Raw genomic sequence first — 21,257 nt, forward strand, 5'->3', positions numbered from 1 at the left:
GCCGGGCAGGAAGACGCTGTGTATCACGTGGTTGTTGCAGTGGAGCGAGTGTCATTTCAGCCGATTTTCACATGTCTGTGGGGGCTGCTCTTCCCCTTCTGGTTACATTTTGCCGTCACCCTCTTAAGCAAGCCACCTACGAGTCCTGGAGGCAGGTAGTGGAGGGCTCTACTTGGACTGACTGCGTGTCAGTATTCTCGGGGTATGTCTGTGCCCGGATAACCGTGGAGAAAGAACAGGGACCACAGAGGTATTCCGGAATCATTGGATATTGCAGGGAATCAGCACATCCTGGATTGCCATGGTAGTATTTCAATTTAGCTGGTGAGTTGTAGTTCGTGGTGAATAGTCGTTGTGTTATAGCAATTCCAATAAAGCTTTGTTTTAACGTAAACCATCACATCACACGCTCCAGAGCGACATATAAGCTGTGGGATTTTTAATTTTGCTCGTTTATCCAGGGAATGAAGCGTTTTGACGCCCGTAAGGCAGTACTGGAAGCCTTGCAACAGAAAGGACTCTTCAAGGAGGTGAAGGACAACCCCATGGTGGTGCCAGTCTGCAGGTGAGGAGCTGAGACCTTGGTCCCTGCCCCACGGCGTGGGCCAGTCTGAGTGCATGGGACGAGCTTGGATAGACATCCTGGTCAGCAGCGACGAGTTGGGCCGAAGAGAAACACAACACAGAAACAGCTCTTCAGCACTGACCCAGCCGTGCCAACCAAGATGTCTGTCTGAGTCAGTCCCCTTTGCCTGCGTTTGACCCATAGTCCTGTCTTATTAATCTACTTCGAGTTTAGAGTCAATTGTTGGACAATATTTAATTAACATTGATAAGATGCTGGAGGAATTCAGCAGGTCAGGCAGCACCCATGGAGGGGCTGTCTGCATTTCGGGCTGAGTCCCTTCATCAAGACTGGAAAGGAAGGGCGATAAAGCCAGAGTAAGAAGGTGGGGTGACGGAGGGAAGGAGTACAAGTTGACAGGTGATGGGTGAAGGCAGGTGAGGGGGAAGTGGCTGGGTTAGCAGACTGTGGCTGAAGTAAGAAGCTGGAGAGTGACAGGTTTAAGATGGAAAACCTGCAGCACAATACAGGCCCTTCGGGCCACAATGCTGTGCCGAACATATCCTTACTTTAGAAATTACCGAGGGTTACCCTTAGCCATCTATTTTTCTAAGCTCTATGTACCTATCCAGGAGTCTCTTAAAAGACTCTATTGTATCTGCCTCCATCACCGTTGTCAATGAAGGGTCTCAGCCTGATATGACCTTTTATTCCTCTCCATAGATGCTGCCTGACCTGCTGAGTTCCTTCAGCATTTTGTGTGTTACTTGGGACTTCAAGATTCAGGCCCAGAGACAATGGGGAAAGAGTGACGAAGTTGCAGGATAGTACAGCACAATAACATGTCGGAATTTTTATGCAAAACATGAAAAAAATCACAGGTGGTGCTCGTGGATTCACGGGCCATTCAGAAATCCGATGGCGGAGGGAAAGAATCTGTTCCTAAATCATCAAAATGTGTCTCTTCAGGCTCCTCTTCTTCCTCCCTGATGGTAGAAATGAGAAGAGGGCACGTCCTGGGTGGAGAGGGTCCTTCGTGATGGATGCTGCCTTCTTAAGGCACGACCTTCTTGAAGATGTCCTCGAGGGTGGGAGGCTCATGCCGTTGATAGAGATGGCTGAGCTTACGACCCTCTGCACACACATTGGTGATGCAACCAGTTCGAATGTTCCGCAACCCACCTGGAGAAATTTGAGTGTGCCTTTGGTGACGGAGCAAATCTCCTCAGACTGGAAATGAATTAGAGCTCCTGGCGTGTTTTCTCCATAATATGTTGGGCACAACGTAGATGTTCAGAGATGTTGACGCTCAGGAACTTGAAGGTTATTTCTAATTGTAAGTTGTAGTGACTTTTTATGTATTGCTCTGTTCTACAGCTGGAAATCATCAAATTTCATGCCATATGTCAGTGATAATGAAGCTGGTTCTGATTGCTTTGCTCTGGAGGTGAACCGGTGGGAAGAGAGGCTGGTAAACATTGACCTTGTGGGTGGCAAATGAAAGGGACACAAAGATGGAGCCCGGTGTGTTGCTGTGACAATGAGTCTGCTCAGCGAACTAATAAACCTCTCTCTTCAGTCGCTCCAAGGACATCGTGGAGCCCCTGCTGAAGCCCCAGTGGTACGTCAAGTGCGGTGAGATGGCGAAGATGGCGGCTGATGCCGTGCGCAACGGGGAACTGAAGATCATCCCGGAGACTCACCTCAAGACGTGGTTTAACTGGATGGACAATATCAGGTACTTACCCAGTGGTTGGCGATCGTGTTGCCTGTGTGTTGTATTTAAACTGGTACAGCACAGAATCAGACCCTTCAGCCCACAGTAATCATGTTGCGTGTTGTAGCCATCTACACTGATCCCATTTACCCTCTGTCTGTAGCCTTCTGTATCGAGAGCTTCGTCACGGAGTCACACAGCACAGAAGTAAGCCCCTTCAGCACAACTGCTCTGTACCGACCAAGCTGCTGATTCAAGCGAGTCCCATTTGCTCACTGATCTAAATCCACGTGCCTGTCCATTTGTCTCTTGTAATGTTACTGTACCTGCTCAACCACTTCTGATAGTTCATTCCATGTGCACACCACCTTCTGATATTGGTACTGGTTTATTATTGTTACACGTATGAAGATACAGTGAAAAGCTCGTCTTAAATTCCGTTCAAACAGAACAAATCATTACGCAGTGCACTGAGCGAGAACAGGTTCAAACAATTACGATGCAGAATAAGGTGTAGTTGCCATCAAGAAAGTGCAGTGCAGGGAAACAATGAAGTACAAGATTATAACGAGGTAGATTGTGAGGTCAAGAATCCTCCTTGTCATACAAGAAGTCCATTTAAGAGTCAATAATAGCGGGACAGAAGCTGTCCTTCACCTGGTGGTACTATGTACTTTCAGGCTTTTGTATCTTCTGCCTGACGGGAGATGGTGGAAGAACGTTCAGGGTGGGAAGAGTCTTTGATTACAGGTCTGTGCAAAAGTCTTGGGCATCTTAGGTTTTTTATATAAATTTTGTTTTAGATGTTTATTTTTGTCTTCTGGGTTAGTGTGTTGGTAGAAAAGAGCATTCCAAACATATATTTTCCAAAAAAATTAAATGTTACAGAGAAATTTTTATATTTTGTTAAAATAGGTAACATTAAGTGATAGCGCACTTTTCAAATAAAAACTTGATTCCTTTGTAAGTATATAGCCCAGTGCATGATTAAACATAGATAGCAAACAGGATGCTAATGATCAATGACATAATGAGTTGAATGAACTAAACTGATTAACTGAGACAGAAATGGGTGTAGAAGGAATCAAACTGGGTGAAGGACATCCAGTCTAATAGGTTGAGGGCGTTTTCAGATGTGATAGTTTAACCTTCATATCATCAATTCTTGCACTATGGTCAGAGTGAGCAGAGTAACATGGTGTTCAACACAAAATACACTGCAGATGCTGGGATCAAAGCAACATGTACAACACGCTGGAGGAACTCAGTAGGTCGGGTAGTATCCGTGGAAACGAACAGTCAACGTTTCGGGCTGAGACCCTTCGTGGTGATCATCCTGCATCAGCAGGGTCTCTCCCAAGCAGAAATTTGGTGGCAAACAGGAGTTTCAAGATGTGCTGTCCAAGTTCTTTTAAGAAGCACAACGAAACAGGCAAGGTTGAGGACCAAAAACAAAGAAACTTGAGTGCAGCAGATGAGAGATACATCAAAGTGACATCCCATCTGAATCAGAAGTCTATCATCTCTGAATTCATAGAAACCACTGGAACCCAACTGCACCCCTCTACAGTTGGAGAAGTCTTGTCAGAAGAGTTGCTGCCAAAAATCCTTTCCTCTGAAGTGGAAACGAAGCCAAGAGACTCATCTACGTACAAAAACAGGAGGATTGGGGTGCTGAACAATGCCAGCAAGTGCTCTGGACTGATGAGTCAAAATTTGAAATGTTTGGCTCAAACAGGAGATGGTTCGTCCATAGCAGAGCTGGAGAGTGCGACATGAATGAGTGTTTGCAGACAACAGTGAAGTGTGGTGGAAGTTCTCAACAACATTGAGGCTGTCTGGGATTACCTAGAGAGACAGAAGGAAATGAAATAGCCGAAGTGTGGAGGAGAACTGTGCCAAGTTCTCCAAGGTGTTTGGAACAACCTTCCAGCCGATTTTCTTATAAAACGACACAACAGTGTGCCTAAGAGAATTGATGTAGTTTTAAGGGCAAAGAGAGGTGACATCAAATATAAGACCATAAGACATAGGAGCAGAATTAGGCCATCCAGCCCATCGAGTCTGCTCCGCCATTCAATCACAGCTGATCCCTTTTTTCCCTTTCTCAACCCCACTTGCTGGCCTTCTCGCCATAACCTTTGGTGCTGTCGCCAGTCGAGAACCTATCAATCTGCCTTAAATACACCCAACAACCTGGCCTCCACATCTGTCTGTGCTTACAAACTCACCACCCTCTGGCTAAAGAAATTTTTCCACATTTCTGTTTTAAATGGACACCCCTCTATCCTGAGGCTGTGACCTCTTGTCCTTTCCCCGACAATGGGAAACATCCTTTCCACGACCATGGGAAACATCCTTTCCACATCTATTATGTCTGGGTGTTTCGATATACAAAAGGTTTCAGTGAGATGCCCCTCATCCTTCTAAATTCCAGTGAGTGCAGACCCAGAGCCATCAAACATTCATTGTATGATAATCTTTTTGTTCCTGGAATCATCCTGGTGAACCTCAAGGGTGGTTATTTTTAATATTGATTTGATTTCATTTTTCACTGTTAACTGCTCTTTTTTGATATTTTGAGACTTTTCATTATTTTTGAAAGCATCTTCACTTTACAGACTTTTTTTTACATGTGCTGAGGACTTTTGTACGGTACTGTATGTCGGCTGCTTTACTGAAGCAGCAAGCGATATAGACAAGAGTCCATGGAGAGGAGGCTGGTCCCTGTGATGGGCTGAGTTGTGTCCACAAATCTCTGCTCCTCAGGTTCCTATTAAATCTCTCCCCTCCCATTTTAAACCTCTGCCCCTCTATCTCTTAGTTTCCCAAACTCTGAGTTCTTAGTTTTCGTGAGAGTATCTGCCTCCATCACCTCATCGGGCAATTTTTCCGAGTCATACCCACCTTCTTTACACTGAGATTGGTGGGCACATGGAAAGCATTGCCCAGAGACATTGGTAGAGGCGAAAACATTAGGGACATTTTAAAAGTCTCTTAGATAACACGTGAATAAAAGAAAACTGGACGGCTATGTCAGAGGCAAGGGTTAGATTGATCCCGCAGTTGGTTGAAAGGTCGGCACAACATTGAGGGCTGAAGTGCCTGTACTGTGTTCACTGTACCAGCAGGTGGCAGTGTTTCCCACTCACAGGATGTTTACTTTGAGCAGGAAGCCAGGATGTAAACTTCACACCTCGGTACCATGGAAACAGGGTTATAAACTTCACACCTCGCTACCATGGAAACAGGGTTATAAACTTCACACCTCGGTACCATGGAAACAGGGTTATAAACTTCACACCTCGGTACCATGGAAACAGGGTTATAAACTTCACACCTCGCTACCATGGAAACAGGGTTATAACCTTCACACCTCGCTACCATGGAAACAGGGTTATAAACTTCACACCTCGGTACCATGGAAACAGGGTTATAAACTTCACACCTCGCTACCATGGAAACAGGGTTATAAACTTCACACCTCGCTACCATGGAAACAGGGTTATAAACTTCACACCTCGGTACCATGGAAACAGGGTTATAAACTTCACACCTCGGTACCATGGAAACAGGGTTATAAACTTCACACCTCGGTACCATGGAAACAGGGTTATAAACTTCACACCTCGGTACCATGGAAACATGAACACAGCATGGAGATGAAGACCATTCAGTCCAACTGTGTACCTGGACTTTCAGAAAGCCTTTGATAAGGTCCCACATAGGAGATTAGTGGGCAAAATTAGAGCACATGGTATTGGGGGTCGGGTACTGATATGGATAGAAAATTGGTTAGCAGACAGGAAACAAAGAGTAGGGATTAACGGGCCCCTTTCAGAATAGCAGGCAGTGACTAGTGGGGTACCGCAAGGCTCAGTGTGGGGACCACAGCTACTTATTATATAAATTAATGATTTAGATGAACGGATTAAAAGTAACATTAGCAAATTTGCAGATGACACAAAGCTGGGTGGCAGTGTGAAATGTGAGGAGGGTGTTATGAGAATGCAAGGTGACTTGGACGGGTTGGGTGAGTGGGCAGATGCAGTTTAATGTGGATAAATGTGAGGTGGCAAGAACAGCAAGACAGATTACTATCTGAATGGTGTCAAGTTAAGAAAAGGGGAAGTACAACGAGATCTAGGTGTCCTTGCTCATCAGTCACTGAAAGTAAGCATGCAGGTACAACAGGCAGTGAAGAAAACTAGTGGTATGTTGGCCTTCATTACAAGGGGAGTTGAGTGTAGGAGCAAAGAGGTCCTTCTGCAGTTGTACAGGGCCCTGATGAGACTAGGTGTGCATGGAAACTGCACACCGAGTGTGCAGTTTTGGTCTCCAAATTTGAGGAAGGACTTTCTTGCTATTGAGGGAGTGCAGCGTAGGTTCACGAGGTTAATTCCCGGGATGGCAGGACTGTCATCTGTTGAAAGATTGGAGCGACTGGGCTTGTATACTCTGGAATTTAGAAGGATGAGAGGGGATCTGATTGAAGCATATAAGATTATTAAGGGATTGGACACGCTCGAGGCAGGAAACATGTTCCCGATGTTGGGGGAGTCCAGAACCAGAGAGCACAATTTGAGAATAAGGGGTAGGCCATTTAGAACGGAGTTGAGGAAAAACTTTTTCATCCAGAGAGTTGTGGATCTGTGGAATGCTCTGCCTCAGAAGGCAATGGAGGCCAATTCTCTGGATGCTTTCAAGAAAGGGTTGGATAGAGCTCTTAAAGATAGCGGATTCAAGGCAGGAACGGGGTACTGATTGTGGATGATCGGCCATGATCACGGTGAATGGCGGTACTGGCTCAAAGGGCCGAATGGCCTAATCATGCACCTATTGTCTATTGTCTATGCTGACGCCGAAGATTGTGGTTAAGCCAGAAGGGACTGTTACTCTGCTGCATCTCTAAGTTAACACACATTAAAGTTGCTGGTCCAGGCAGCATCTCTAGGAAGAGGTACGGTCGACGTTTCGGGCCAAGAACCTTCGTCAGGACTAACTGAAGGAAGAGCTAGTAAGAGATTTGAAAGTGGGGGGGGGAGGGGGAGATCCAAAATGATAGGAGAAGACAGGAGGAGGAGGGATGGAGCCAAGAGCTGGACAGTTGATTGGCAAAAGGGATATGAGAGGATCATTGGACAGGAGGCCTAGGGAGAAAGAAAAGGGGGAGGGGGGAAGCCCAGGGGATGGGCAAGGGGTATATTGAGGGGGACAGAGGGAGAAGAAGGAGAGAGAGAGAGAGAGAAAAAGAATGTGTGTATATAAATAATTAAAAAACGGATGGGGTACCAGGGGGAGGTGGGAGCGGAAGTTAGAGAAGTCATTTTTCATGCCATCAGGTTGGAGGCTACCCAGACGGAATATAAGGTGTTTTTCCTCCAACCTGAGTGTGGCTTCATCTTTACAGTAGAGGAGGCCGTGGATAGACATATCAGAATGGGAATGGGACGTGGAATTAAAATGTGTGGCCACTGGGAGATCCTGCTTTCTCTGGCGGACAGAGCTATTATCCCCATCCGTTATTTATGAGTCGGCTGGGGTGACCTTCCAGGTGAGGCAACACCTCGCCCCTGAGTTGGCTGGGGTGATGTACTGCGTCCGGTGCTCCCGATGCAGCCTTCCATATATTGGCGAAACCCGACGCAGACGGGGAGATCATTTCGCTGAACACCTACGCTCTGTCCGCCAGAGAAAGCAGGATCTCCCAGTGGCCACACATTTTAATTCCACGCTTGTTCTGACAGATCAGTTCATTGCATTGTGCACTGAGGGAGAACAAGGTAAAACAATATCTATGCAGAATAAAATCTAATGACTACAGACAAAGTGCAGCTAAACAACAAGGAGCAGGATCAAGATGAGAGAGATTGTGAGGAAAAGGCTCCATCATTATCAAACAAAAGTCTGTTCCGAGTCGTATAGAAGCCGCCCCTGAGCCTGGTGGTACGTGCTTTCAGGCTTTTGTATTCTCTGCCCAATGGAGAGATGTGGCCTGTCCTGCTGAGGGCTTCCAACATTTTTTGCTTGATTTTGATTTCCAGCACCTCGGTTTTCTTCGTTTTCAACCCACTCTCTACTTGTACTGCCATTTCCACGTTTGCTGCCTGTACGCTCCCAGTCCTTCTACTCTGGAACCCAATTAAAATGTGTCTTGTTTGTTTTATAGTATCGCCCTTCATTCCTCTGTGAAAATCGGAAGTTGTAGCCGTACAACAGTCCCTTCGGACCATTGGCCATCATGCACCCAAACCTACGTTAATCCCATTTTATTCTTCCCACATTCCCTTTGCCCCCAGATTCTACTTTTCACCTGCACCTGCAGCACTTTAGAATTAACTGCCTGTCTTTGGGATCTGCGAGGAAAATGGAGCACCTTGAGGAAAGCCACAGGGAGAACTTGCAGAGCCCACACAGACAGTGCCAGAGGTCAGGATCGAACCTGGAGCTGTGAGTCAGCTGTTCTACCCGCTGTGCCAGTGAACTGCCCAGCTCCAAGCTCCCCCCTTTATCCCCCTCTATCAGTTCCCTCAGCGCTGATGCCTGTGGCCTGCTTTCTCCGCAGAGACTGGTGCATCTCTCGGCAGCTGTGGTGGGGACATCAGACGCCGGCGTATTTTGTGACCGTTAATGATCCCGCAGTCCCTGCTGGAGAGGTAAGCCCCTTGCATGCGCTGACCGGTCTCGTCTAAAGCTTCTGGAAGGTTCAAAGGTTCATTTATTATTATAGTATGTATGCAGTACACATCTCTGAGATTCGTCTTCCCCAGATAGCCACGAAACCATGGACGTTGTTCAAAGATGAGCACCAACACCCCCACAACCCCCACCAGCACCACACACAAAGAAAAAACAAACCTTGCAAGTGGCAACATGATCAAACCCCCTCCCATGAAAAAAATTGTGCAAATGGCAACAAGAACATCAAACCCCAAACCCCCAACTCCACCACCACACATAAAAAACTAACAAATTGCTCCGAACATCAACAAGAAGGAACGGGCGAAAACACAGAATGTAAAAAACACAGGACTGAAACAGCCCCCCGTCTATTCCATAAACCGCAGGAGTTCGATAACATTGTCAAATGGCATCGAGGGGGAGAGGGAGATCAGAATCAGCGAGCAATAGGCCGTCACACACAGACACCGTATCCAGCAGCAACGAGAGGTCCGTCACAGCAGTGAGCAAAAGGCAGGTAGTCGGCGCCGAACACTCGCTCACCTCCACATTCCACCTCAACGTATCAACCCCTCTCTGCGTTTTGATCGGTGAAATCAACAAAATCTGCTTGCGCATTTGCACATGTCCCTTGTTGGAGTCAGGGTGATGTTTCGGCCATGTTGATTGGGTGGACAATGTTGAGACAACGTATTGGCCTTGCCGATTGGGTGGATGGAAGGGAGGGGGCGTGTCAGCAGAGCTGATTGGGTGGGTGGAGTTGAGACGATGCCTCAACTGTGTTGATTGGTTGGATGGAGGAGAGGCAACGTAATGATTGGTGGGTCTAACTGGCTGGAGAAACAAGTCTCCTCTTTCTGAGGGTGTCGCAGCTCAATTTAAATCCCCCTTGTCCTTGCTCGTCCAGGACGCCGATGGCCACTACTGGGTGAGCGGCCGCACTGCGGAGATTGCCAGGCAGAAGGCAGCCAAGAGGTTCAACGTCTCTCCTGAGCTGATCTCACTCCGACAGGGTGAGTCTGCTGGGTGACCCGGTCTTTACCAGAAGCAGTGTGTTGGGTGTATGTGGTGTGTGGGACATTTTCCTGATTGTTGATCGAGCTGGGGGAGTGGGGGGAGCAGGTTTTATAAACGTGAATGTCACCAGTAGTGGAAAGGGTGCAGGAAATAAAGTGTAGAAACTAGAGGTTTCGGTGGCGTGCGTGTGTGTGTGTGTGTGTGTCTGTGTGAGCGTGTGTGTGTGTCGGGTGCACTTTGAGCGTGGAAGATCACATCAGAATCAAGTTTCTTGTCACTGATATATACCGTAAAATTTGTTGTTTTGTGGCAGTAGTAGAGTGAAAACATAAAAATTACTGTAAATTAATAAATAAGCAGTGCAATCGAGGAACGGTGAGGCAGTGTTCATGGGTTCATGGACCATTCCGATCAGAAATTTGATGGTGGAGTGGAAGATGTGAGTGTGGGTCTCCGGCTCGTGTCCCTCCTCTCTGATGGTGATAATGAGAAGAGGGCATGTCCCAGATGGTGAGGGTCCTTTGTGATGGATGCCTCCTCCTTGGTGCATGGGTGCCTTTGTGTGCTGGCCTGCAGGATGCGCTTCCTGCATGCTCGGTTGCTGATGCAGAGAGCAGCTGTGAGGGGAGCTTTGAATGTGGCACTGTCACTGTTGATTCCAGTGAGGAACTTGGTGGAGGGGGGAGAGGGAATCTCCTTCTCCTGGAGAGCAGAGAATCTCCCGTTGGGAGCACTGAAGGTGCATTGAATGGGAGGGGGGTGTTGCTGAGGGGGGAAGTAGCAGAGCGAGCTGGTTGGCTGGTCAACCCCTGCACGGAGCAGAGGGTCAAATCCTTTCAGCGCCACGCGATTCCTGTTCGGGTGAGCTGGTGTCTGTCTGCCTGGTCCTTACCCAGTCTCTTTGTCCAACAGATGAGGACGTGTTGGACACCTGGTTCTCCTCTGGCCTCTTCCCCTTCTCCATCTTCGGTTGGCCGGATGAGGTGAGTCAGGATTCACTCCGTCAGAAACTCGGGGAGCATGAGTATCGGGGGGAGCCGTGAAGGTGGCAGAGAGCACCAGTCTCTTTGTGCACGGATCACTTCAAGTCATGTGCTTTGGAACAATGAATAAAGATGTAGATTATTTTCTAAATGGGGAGCAAATTCATAAATTGGAGGTGCAAAGGGACTTGGAGTCCCAGTGCATGATTCCCAGAACGTTGACTTTTGCAAGTTGAGTTGGCAGTAAGGAAGGCAGATGCGGTGTTATCATTCATTTCCAAGAGGACTAGAATTTAAAAGGAAGGATGTAATGATGAGGCTTTATAAGGCATTGGCCAGACCTCACTTGTGGGCTTCTATCTGAGAAAAGATTGGAGATGGTCCAGAGGAGGTTTATGAGAATGATCCTGGGAAGTAAATGGTTAATGTATGAGGGGAATTTGATGGCTCTTGGCTTGAAATTGCAGGGGGAGGGGCGGTGGTGGGTGGGATCTTCTTGAAACCAATTGAATATTGAAAGGCATAGATAGAGTGGATGTAGAGAGGGTGTTTCCAATAGTCGGGGGAGTCTCAGACCGGAGGGCACAGCCTCGGAGTACAAGGGTGTCCCTTTAGAACACAGATGAGGAATTGCTTTAGCCAGAAGGTGGTTCAGCTGTGGAATTCGTCGCCACAAAAGGCTGTGGAGGCCAATTCATTGAGTATGTTTAAAGTGGTGTGTGATATGTACTTAATTAATAAGGGCTCCAAAGGTTATGGGGAGAAGGTAGGAAAATGGTTTTGCAAGGGAAATATGAGCTGTAGTTGAATGACAGAGCAGACTTGATGGGCCAAATGGCCGAATTCTGCTCGTATGGCTTATGGTCTTTTGGTCCTTGAGTTTGGTGGTCCGTGCTTTCAGATTTTATCTTTGCCGGTGGAAGAGGGGAGAGTAGAGAATGCCTGGAGTGGGTGGGGTCTTTGATTGCACTCACAAAATGCTGGAGAATCTCAGCAGACCAGGCAGCATCGATGGAAACGCGTACAGTCGACGTCTTGGCCTGAAGCATTGACTGTACTCTTTTCCACAGATACTGCCTGGTCTTCTGTGCTCCTCCAGCATTTTGTGTATGTTGCTTGGATTTCCTCTTGTTTGTCTTTGATTATACTTACTGCTTTACTGAGGTTGCAGAGACAGGGTCCGTGGAGTGGAGCTTGGTTTTTGTGACGTACTGACTGAGCTGTGTCCACGACTCTGCAGTTTCTCGCAGTCACGGGCAGAGCAGTTGCCATCTCGAGCCATGATGCATTTGGATAGGATGCTTTCTGTCTATAAATTGGTGATGCTGAATGGGGTCATGCTGAATTTTTGTTGCCTCTTGTGGAAGTTATTGGGAGTACACCAGAGGAGTATAACCCAGTGGGTGTGAATGGCCTTTTCCCTTCTCGTAGATCAGGGGTTCCCAACCTGGGATCTGTGGCCCCATTGCTTAGTGGTCTTGGTCCATTGCATAAAAAAGAGCAGAGACCCCGTGCCATAGATTTGCCTCGTGAAATTAATGAACGTAATTTCCTTCTGCAGACGGAGGACTTGAAAGTCTTCTACCCAGGCACGCTGCTTGAGACGGGTCACGACATCCTCTTCTTCTGGGTAGCCCGGATGGTGATGTTGGGACTGAAGCTGACCGGGAAGCTTCCATTCAAAGAGGTGACGTTAGCACTGAAAGTTACTGGCAGGGGCTGCGGGCTCGCGGCACGGCCTGTGGGGGATGGAGTGCTGAGGTCAGTCAAGTTCATTGTGATATGTACACGTGTGTACAGGTGCAATGAAAATCTTGTCTGACCAGCAGAGGCAAACATCATCAGATACGCAGCATTCACAAATTTAAAAAAAAAACAAATAATCTTTAAATTATACAAGGAAGAGCACAATTGGAAAGAACGGTAGTCAACGTGTAATTCCAGGTCAGGGTCTTCAAAAGAACCCTGAAAGGGAAAAAATAGAGATACTAAAGATGGAAATAGAGCTGTTTTCGAAGATGCAGGTGAAGGAGTTGCTGTTCGGCACCATAACCTCCTTAGCTCTGCTTGTAAATGCTTGTAAGTTTGGAGATACAGCATGGTAACAGGCCCTTCCAGCCCAACGAGCTTGTCCACACAAACATACCCATGTGACCAACTCACCTACTGACCCTCTACGTGTTTGGATTGCGGGAGGAAACCGGATCACACGGATGAAACCCGTGTGGTCACAGGGAGAATCTACAGACTCCCTGCAGGCAGCAGTGGGAATTGAACCCAGTTTGCTGGTAGAATAACAGTGTAACACTAACTGCTCTGTTACCTTGTCGTTATGTTTACGAGCAGGGATGTTTCAAAGTGGTGTTAAGGTTCGTGTGTCCTTTGTCTCTGAGCCCTTGCATTGTAAGGAATAAACCTTGCTGAGAGACGCATCTTCAGCCGAGACCCCCCACCCCCACCCCCGTTCATTTGTTCTGACAGGATTTTTCCTTCGCTCACTCAGGTCTACCTCCATGCCATCGTCCGCGATGCCCACGGTCGAAAGATGAGCAAGTCCCTGGGCAACGTCATCGATCCCCTGGATGTGATCACGGGCATCTCGCTGGAGGTGAGGCTGGGAGAGGCCATGCCTTTAGCACTTTGGTGTTTGTGAACCTACAGACTGGTGTGTGGGAGTTGGGTCGATCCAGGGAGGCAGATTAGTTTCTGAACACAAATACTGAACACAAGTGTCTGTAGGTGCTGGAAACTGAACAAAGGAAAACAAGATGCTGGAGGAATGCAGCAGGTATCAACCAATGGAGATCAGTGAGGGTGTGTGACTATCTTGCTGCCCGTCTACATCAGAACCAGCTCGTTTTCTGTGATTGTTACCACAGCTTCTCCCTCTCCATTAACACCTTCCCACTGCGAGGCAGCACTCCTGTTTGGTGTGTGTGTGTGTCTGTGTGTGTGTGTGTGTCTCTGTGTGTGTCTGTGTGTGAGTGTGTCTGTGTGTGTGTCTCTGTGTGTCTCTGTGTGTCTGTGTGTGTCTGTGTGTGAGTGTGTCTGTGTGTGTCTACAACTTATCGAGTCTGCTTCGCCATTCAATCAAGGCTGATTTATTTTCCTTCTGAACTCCATTCTTCTGCCTTCTCCCTGTAACCTCTGACACCCTTGCCTATCAAGAAACTTCAACCTATCAACCTCCGCTTTAATTCCATCAGGGGTGTTCCTTTTGTCCTATCCTTCCCTCTCATCACCTTCTCTGTAACTTGAAATGAAATTCTTTCTCACTCACTCATTTCTAATGAAGAGTTCTGTACAGTGCAAACACATAAAGGTCTGTAAATAAATAAATAATGCACAGAACGTGAGTAACAAGGTCGAGCCCAGAAACCCTGATGGTGGAGGGGAAGAAACTGATCATGGGTCGTTGAGTGTGTGTTTTCAGGCTCCTGTACCTCATCTCCGATGGTTTTATGAGAAGAGGGCTTGTCCTGGATGGTGAGGGTCCGTGGTGCTGAATGGCACCTTGTTGAGCCACTGCCTCTTGAAGATGTCCTCGATGTCCGGGAGGGTTGTGCCTGTGGTGGAACTGGCTGAGCTTACAACCCTGTGCAGCCTCTTTTCGTCGTGCACACTGTCTTCTCCAGATCAGGCCAGGATGCAACCGGTCAGAATGCTCTCAATGGAGCGTCTGTAGAAGTCTGTGAGTGTCATTGGTGACGTACCAAACGTCCTCAGACTCGGAGTGAAGTCGAGCCATTGGGGAGCCTTCTACATGATTGCATCAAGGTGTTGGGCTCAGCCTTTGGTCCTCTCAATAGTGTGTGTATGTGAGGACCACCGAGAAAATGGAGACACCCAACTCAAGCTGCTGGAATCTGGAGCAACACCCAACCTGCTGGAGGACCTCAGCAGATCAGGGAGTGTCACTCCTGCCCCACAGACTGGAGTTCCTCCAGCAGGTCATTGGTTACTGGTGAATGTCTGATGTCGGTGGGAACGAGAGGAGGGAAGGACTATTTTCCCATAAAGAATTCCATACGGAGTTTGGGCAGCACACACAAAGTGTTCGTTCACCTCCATAGATGGCACCTGACCCGCTGACTTCCACCGACATTTTGTGTGTGTGTGTGTGTGTTGCTCAGGATTTCTGGCATCTGCAGAATCTCTTGTGTTCAGGGAGCCTGTGGCTGTCACGTTCTTTCGTGAGTGGTGGTGGGAGATGCCTGTGATGGTTTCTCACCGCTTTCCCTTCCTGCAGGGTCTTCACACTCAGCTGCTGGAGAGCAACCTCGAGCCGACCGAGATCGAGCGAGCCAAGGCTGGTCAGGTCAGTGTGGTGGTTACATGTCCCCTGTTCCAGTAGATGTGGAGGCGCTGAGTGGCCTCCCCACTCAGTGATGCAAAGCAGATTCAATACAGTGCAGGGAACTGCATGGTCATGCACTTTGGTGGAAGGAATAAAGGTGTAAATGGGGGTGGGGCAAATTCAAAAATTAGAGGTGCAAAGAGACTTTAGAGTTCTTGTGTAGGATTCCCTGAAGGTTAACTTTCAGGTTGACTCTCAGGTAAGGAAGGCAAGTGCAATGTTAGCATTCATTTCAAGAGGACTAGAATATAAAAACAAGGATGTAATGTTGAGGCTGTATAAGGCATTGGACAGACCACACTTTGAGCGTTGTGAGCAGCTTTGAGCCCCTTATTTAATAAAGGATGTACTGACATTGGAGAGGGTCCAGAGGACGTTCATGAGAATGATTCTAGGAATGAAACGGTTAAAATGTGAGGAGAGTCTGATGATTCTGGGTGTGTACTCACTGGAGTTTAGAAGAATGAGGGGAGATCTCATTGAAGCCCATCAGATATTGAAAGGTCTAGATAGAGTGGACATGGAGAGGATGTTTCCTGTAGTCGGGAGGTCAAAGACCTGAGGGTACAGTCTCAGAATAGAAGGACGCCCTCTTTGGAACAGAGATGAGGAAGGATTTCTTCAGCTGGGGGCGGTGGGTCTGTGGAATTCATTGCCACAGACAGCTGTCACTGGGTATATTTAAAGTGGAGGTTGATCGGTTCTTGATTAACAGGAGCATCAAAGGTTACAGTGAGAAGGCAGGAGAATGGGGTTGAGAGGGAAAATAAATCAGCCATGATCAGATGATGAAGCAGACTTGATGGGCTGAATGGCCTAATCTTATGGTCTAACTTCTTAGACTTCCTGTCGGTGGTGAATGTTCCAGGAGAAGATAGGGAATTCTCAGTTGGGAATTCCAGGCAGATAAAGCACACAACAGGAGAGAGGTTTCTGAGAGCATTGGGACATATTGAAGCAAGCTGTAATTTGTCTCTGGAACAGTGGTGACCATTAATTTGGAAAAAGCACACTGCCTCTTTCTGTGTGGGACAGGGTGATGTTGAGAGAAACTGACCAGACATGTACTCAGATGTTACTGTGCACAGATTGGGGAAAGACCCTGCCTGATTAGAGCAACTTTTATAACATTTTGTTGGCTCAAGTCCAAGAACGACAATGTAAATTGTAAATGTGAGTCTTTCATGAGCTTGCTTTCCCCATCCAGTTGTTTGAGCCTCCGTGTTTGATCTCCATCTCTTCTGCATTTTCCCTGTCAGAAATCAGATTATCCGGTTGGGATTCCGGAATGTGGGACGGACGCCTTGAGATTCGCTCTGTGTGCCTACACGTCTCAAGGTAACCTGGCTGGGGAACGGTGGCTCCGGGGGGCAGGAGTCAGTGGGACAGGAACAGGAAGTGGGTCACTGGGGCAGCCGGCCAACGAGCAATGGCGCGGAAGAACTTTAGAGGACTGATCCCGGTTAGTTTCAGGGCAGTTTAGCCAGCTGACGTTGGGAAAAGCTGGTGTTCTCAAGACGTGGGGCTCTGAGATGGAAGTGAAATGATAGATCACGACGGCTCAGGTACAGGCCCTTTGGCCCATCTGGTCTGGACCAGCCTGGTCTTCCTAGTCCAATCAACCTACACTTGGACAACAGTTCTCCATATCCCTCTCATCCATATACCTATCCAAACTTATTTAAAACATCAGAATTGACCTCACATCTACCAGTTTTGCTGGTGTCTTGTTCAACACTCGCTGTATCCTCTAAGTGAAGAACTTCCCCTCAGATTTCACTTAAATATTTCACTTTTCACTCTAAGCTTCCAGTTGTCGTCTCACCCAACCTGTGAGGAAGAAGCCTGCAAGCATTCACCCCATCTCTACCCCACATAATTTTTTATGTATCCAGTGGATCTCCCCTCCTTCTCCTGTGCTCCAGGAAATAAGGAAACATTTAAACACTTGAAGGGTCGCGGTAGAGTGGACAGTGAGAAGGTAAAATATCACTGGTGGAACCAGAGGTTATGAATGGAGATGAACTGGAATTTATTTACTCTTGTCACCAGTAGCAGCGAAGAGTGATAAGCTTTTGTTTTACACGTTGTTCATTCAGATCAAAGGCAATGAGGTCTAAGGGTCATGATGAGGTAAGCTGTGAGATGAAGGGTGCACCTTTATTGTACAAGAGGTCCATTCAAGGCTGTGGTAACAGTGGGACACAAGCTGTCCTTGAGCCTGGTCTTACATGCTTTCAAGCTTTTGTATCGTCTGCACGATAGGATGGCTGAGGTTGAATGGTACTCTAGTGGTTAGCACAATACTTTGCAGAACCAGTGACCCGGGTTCATATCCCGCTGCTGTCTGTAAGGAGTTTGTACGTCCTCCCCGTCTCTGCGTAGGTTTCCCCAGGGTGCTCCAGTTTCCTCCCACAGTCCAAAGGTGTACTGGTTGGTGGGTTAATTGGTCACTGTACATTGTCCTGTGGTTAGCCTAGAGATAAGTCAGACGTTGCTGGGCAATGTGGCTTGAAGGGGTTGTAGGGCCTATTCCACAATGTATCTCAGTAAATTTTTAAAAGTGTGATGGTCTGGGGTGAGCGGGGTCTTTGATGACGTTGGCTTCTTTTCCAAGGCATGAGAAATTTCTGTGATGTGCTGAGCTGTGTCCACAACTCTCTGCAGTTCCTTGTGGTCACGGGCCGACTCCTGCCCGCCCCCGAGACGCTGCTTGATCCACTGAGTTCCTGCTTCATATTGTCTGTTGATGCAGATTACAACATCTCCAGTCTCTTGAGTCTCATTAATCCAGCTCTTAGAATGCTTTAAGATCAAAGGATGAACAAAAGCCAAGAGGAAAAAAGTTGTGATTGATTTCTATAAGCAAGATAGATAAAGCACATTCCAGTGATAGGAAATAGAACCATAGAACCATAGAAACTACAGCACAGAAACAGGCCCTTTGGCCCTTCTTGGCTGTGCTGTACCATTTTCTGCCTAGTCCCACTGACCTGCACACGGACCATATCCCTCCATACACCTCCCATCCATGTATCTGTCCAATTTATTCTTAAATGTTAAAAAAGAACCCGCATTTACCACCTCATCTGGCAGCTCATTCCATACTCCCACCACTCTCTGTGTGAAGAAGCCCCCCCTAATGTTCCCTTTAAACCTTTCCCCCCCTCACCCTTAACCCATGTCCTCTGGTTTTTTTTCTCCCCTTGCCTCAGTGGAAAAAGCCTGCTTGCATTCATTCTATCTATACCCATCATAATTTTATATACCTCTATCAAATCTCCCCTCATTCTTCTACGCTCCAGGGAATAAAGTCCTAACCTATTCAACCTTTCTCTGTAACTGAGTTTCTCAAGTCCCGGCAACATCCTTGTAAACCTTCTCTGCACTCTTTCAACCTTATTTGTATCCTTCCTGTAATTTGGTGACCAAAACTGAACACAATACTCCAGATTCAGCCTCACCAATGCCTTATACAACCTCATCATAACATTCCAGCTCTTATACTCAATACTTTGATGAATAAAGGCCAATGTACCAAAATAGCTTATCAATTACTCGTTTTCATGTATATGCTATAGGCTGCAGACAACCTTCTGGAAAGATACAGAGTCAGCTATACTACAATAACTGAAAATTCACTGAACATGAATAACACACAAATAAATTATTATATTAAGAAATGAAGCAACCATAGAGAAAGTTAAGCTACAAGAAAATAACAAGCTTATACTCTAATCCAACAAGAGGAAGGAGTTGGATTGCTCTTGCCTGGGTCTGGCACAGACTTGATGGGCCAAGTAACCACCTGTGTTGTAACACTTCTGTGATCCCATGGTGAGACCTCTCCTGTTTGTGCCAACAGGCCGGGACATCAACCTGGACGTTAACCGTGTCCTCGGCTACCGGCACTTCTGTAACAAGTTGTGGAACGCCACCAAGTTTGCCATCCGTGGGCTCGGACTGGACTTCGCTCCAGAGGCCTCTGCCCAGGTAGGTGACGGGGACCGCCTCTTCCCCCCCACCCCAGTGTTTCATTGGCTGTGACTGCATTGAGACATCATGAGACAGTGAGCGTAGAACAGTACAGCACCGGACAGGCCCTTTGGCCTATGATGTTGTGCCAACTCTATAGCCTAGTCCAGGATCAATCTAACTCTTCTATCCTCCAGAACCCTCCATTTTTTTCCATCCACTTGCCTAAAAAAAGTGCCTGTTCCTCTCAGTCTCTCCCTGGGTTATGGACACCCCTATATATGATCAAACTCCTGTAAGATTATTAAATTCGAAAATCCAGCATACATACAGGTAGATACATGTGTACATTTACTGAAAGACAGAACTCGTGTCCTCCCTTCGCTCTGCCCTTCTAATAATTCGTCTTGTCAGTCTTATCTCTTGCTCTGTGGGCAATGGGGGTTGGTCTTATTTATTTTTTTGGGTTCTTTTGGGTTTCTTGCTTTGTAACTGCCTGTAGGCAACCAAATCTCAAGGTTGTTTAATTTATACATTCGTTGATAATAAATGCACTTTGTGTGTTTGTTGTTGCGGTCCATTACAATACTGTAGAGGCATGATTGTCATATCTAGTGATTTTTATGTATTTTCTGACTCAAGGACAAAATGGACTCATGGATGTTGATTAAAAACATGGAGCATTACAGCACCATACTGGCCATTCAGTTCACGAGGTTGTTCCGACTCTTTAATCTACCCCAAGATCAATCTAACCCTTCCCTCCCACATAGACCTCCACTTCACTTTCATCCAAGTGCCTATCCAAGAGCCTTTGAAATGGGAACAGCTGATGTGACTAGGATACAGGGAACACCCATGGGGTGATGGGATGGCATGACTCAATGAGTTGGCCAAACTGCCCCCGTGTCCTCAGGAAGTTCAGGAAGGAAACCTGCTGTCCTGACACAGGATGGTCAATACGTGACCTATATCACTGTGGTTGACTCTTAGAATGGCCTCTAAAAATACTTGGTGCCCCATATCACCTCACAAGAGGAAATGCAGAAGACAGTAAAAGTATTTCTTCGAGTCATGTGGCGTGGACATCCCTTTGGCCCATCTGTTCCATGCCAACCAAGATGCCCATCCATTTCCATTGTGGGTCCACATCCCCCTAAACCAGGGGTTCCCAGCCTAGGGTCCACAGTCCCCTCTTTTCATGGCAGGAGTCCATGGCATAAAAACGTTGGGTACGCCTGCTCTAAACCTTTCCTGTTCATGCAATTGTCCCACAGGACCTCGAGCTTTAAAACATTTGAGATTCATTCATTATCAAAGAATGTATAAATGATACAACCTTGAAATGTGTAATTGTCCCTGCCTGCTTAAGGCTGCACATGATCAACGATGTGTACTTTGATGACAAATTTACTTTGAACTTATGAAGTTAATCACTTCTTCTGGCAACTCATTCCTACCCTTTGAGTATTTTCTTAAAGTTGTGCTTTAATTTCTCATTAAACCTCTTTCCTCTCACACTAAGCCTGTGCTCCGATGATCTCTTCCCCCACCCTGGAGAAAACACTGTGTAGATTTGCCCTATCTATCCCTCAAGATTCTATACACCTCCTTAAGATCACCTCTCAGTCTCCAAGGCTCCAAGGAATTGAATGCAATCCTGCCAAAGCTATATCTATAACACAGGTCCCCAGGTCGTTGCAGCATCTTTGTAAATGGTCTCCGCACTGCTTCCCATTTAGTAACATCTTACCTACAGGTGTTTGACCAAAACTGTGCGCAATCTTCCAAATGCAGCCTCACCAGTGTCTTGTACGACTGTAACACAGCATCCCGACTTCTGCACTCAGTGCCCATGACTGATGAAAGACGATGTTCCGATGTAAGACGATGTTCTGAACGCCTCCTTCACCACCCTGTCCACCTGCACACAATTTTCAGTGGACTTGCCCATCAGATATC

General features: G+C 47.1%; 1 protein-coding gene across 2 annotated transcripts in view; it reads left to right on the forward strand.

Annotated features, from left to right (window-relative positions):
• The window catches only part of vars1 (valyl-tRNA synthetase 1), an 88,392-nt gene that overhangs the window by 41,577 nt on the left and 25,558 nt on the right, over window positions 1-21,257 (forward strand). For both annotated transcript variants that reach the window (XM_063048041.1, XM_063048042.1), the window contains exons 16-25: window positions 462-565; window positions 2,145-2,303; window positions 8,848-8,938; window positions 9,871-9,976; window positions 10,893-10,963; window positions 12,525-12,650; window positions 13,467-13,571; window positions 15,213-15,281; window positions 16,580-16,658; window positions 19,186-19,313. In XM_063048041.1, the coding sequence (XP_062904111.1) occupies window positions 462-565; window positions 2,145-2,303; window positions 8,848-8,938; window positions 9,871-9,976; window positions 10,893-10,963; window positions 12,525-12,650; window positions 13,467-13,571; window positions 15,213-15,281; window positions 16,580-16,658; window positions 19,186-19,313 (1,038 nt within the window). The remainder of the gene's footprint in view (window positions 1-461; window positions 566-2,144; window positions 2,304-8,847; window positions 8,939-9,870; window positions 9,977-10,892; window positions 10,964-12,524; window positions 12,651-13,466; window positions 13,572-15,212; window positions 15,282-16,579; window positions 16,659-19,185; window positions 19,314-21,257) is intronic.

The sequence above is a fragment of the Mobula hypostoma genome, chromosome 5 (genome assembly GCF_963921235.1).
Source record: "Mobula hypostoma chromosome 5, sMobHyp1.1, whole genome shotgun sequence".
In the NCBI taxonomy this organism is placed as follows: domain Eukaryota; kingdom Metazoa; phylum Chordata; class Chondrichthyes; order Myliobatiformes; family Myliobatidae; genus Mobula; species Mobula hypostoma.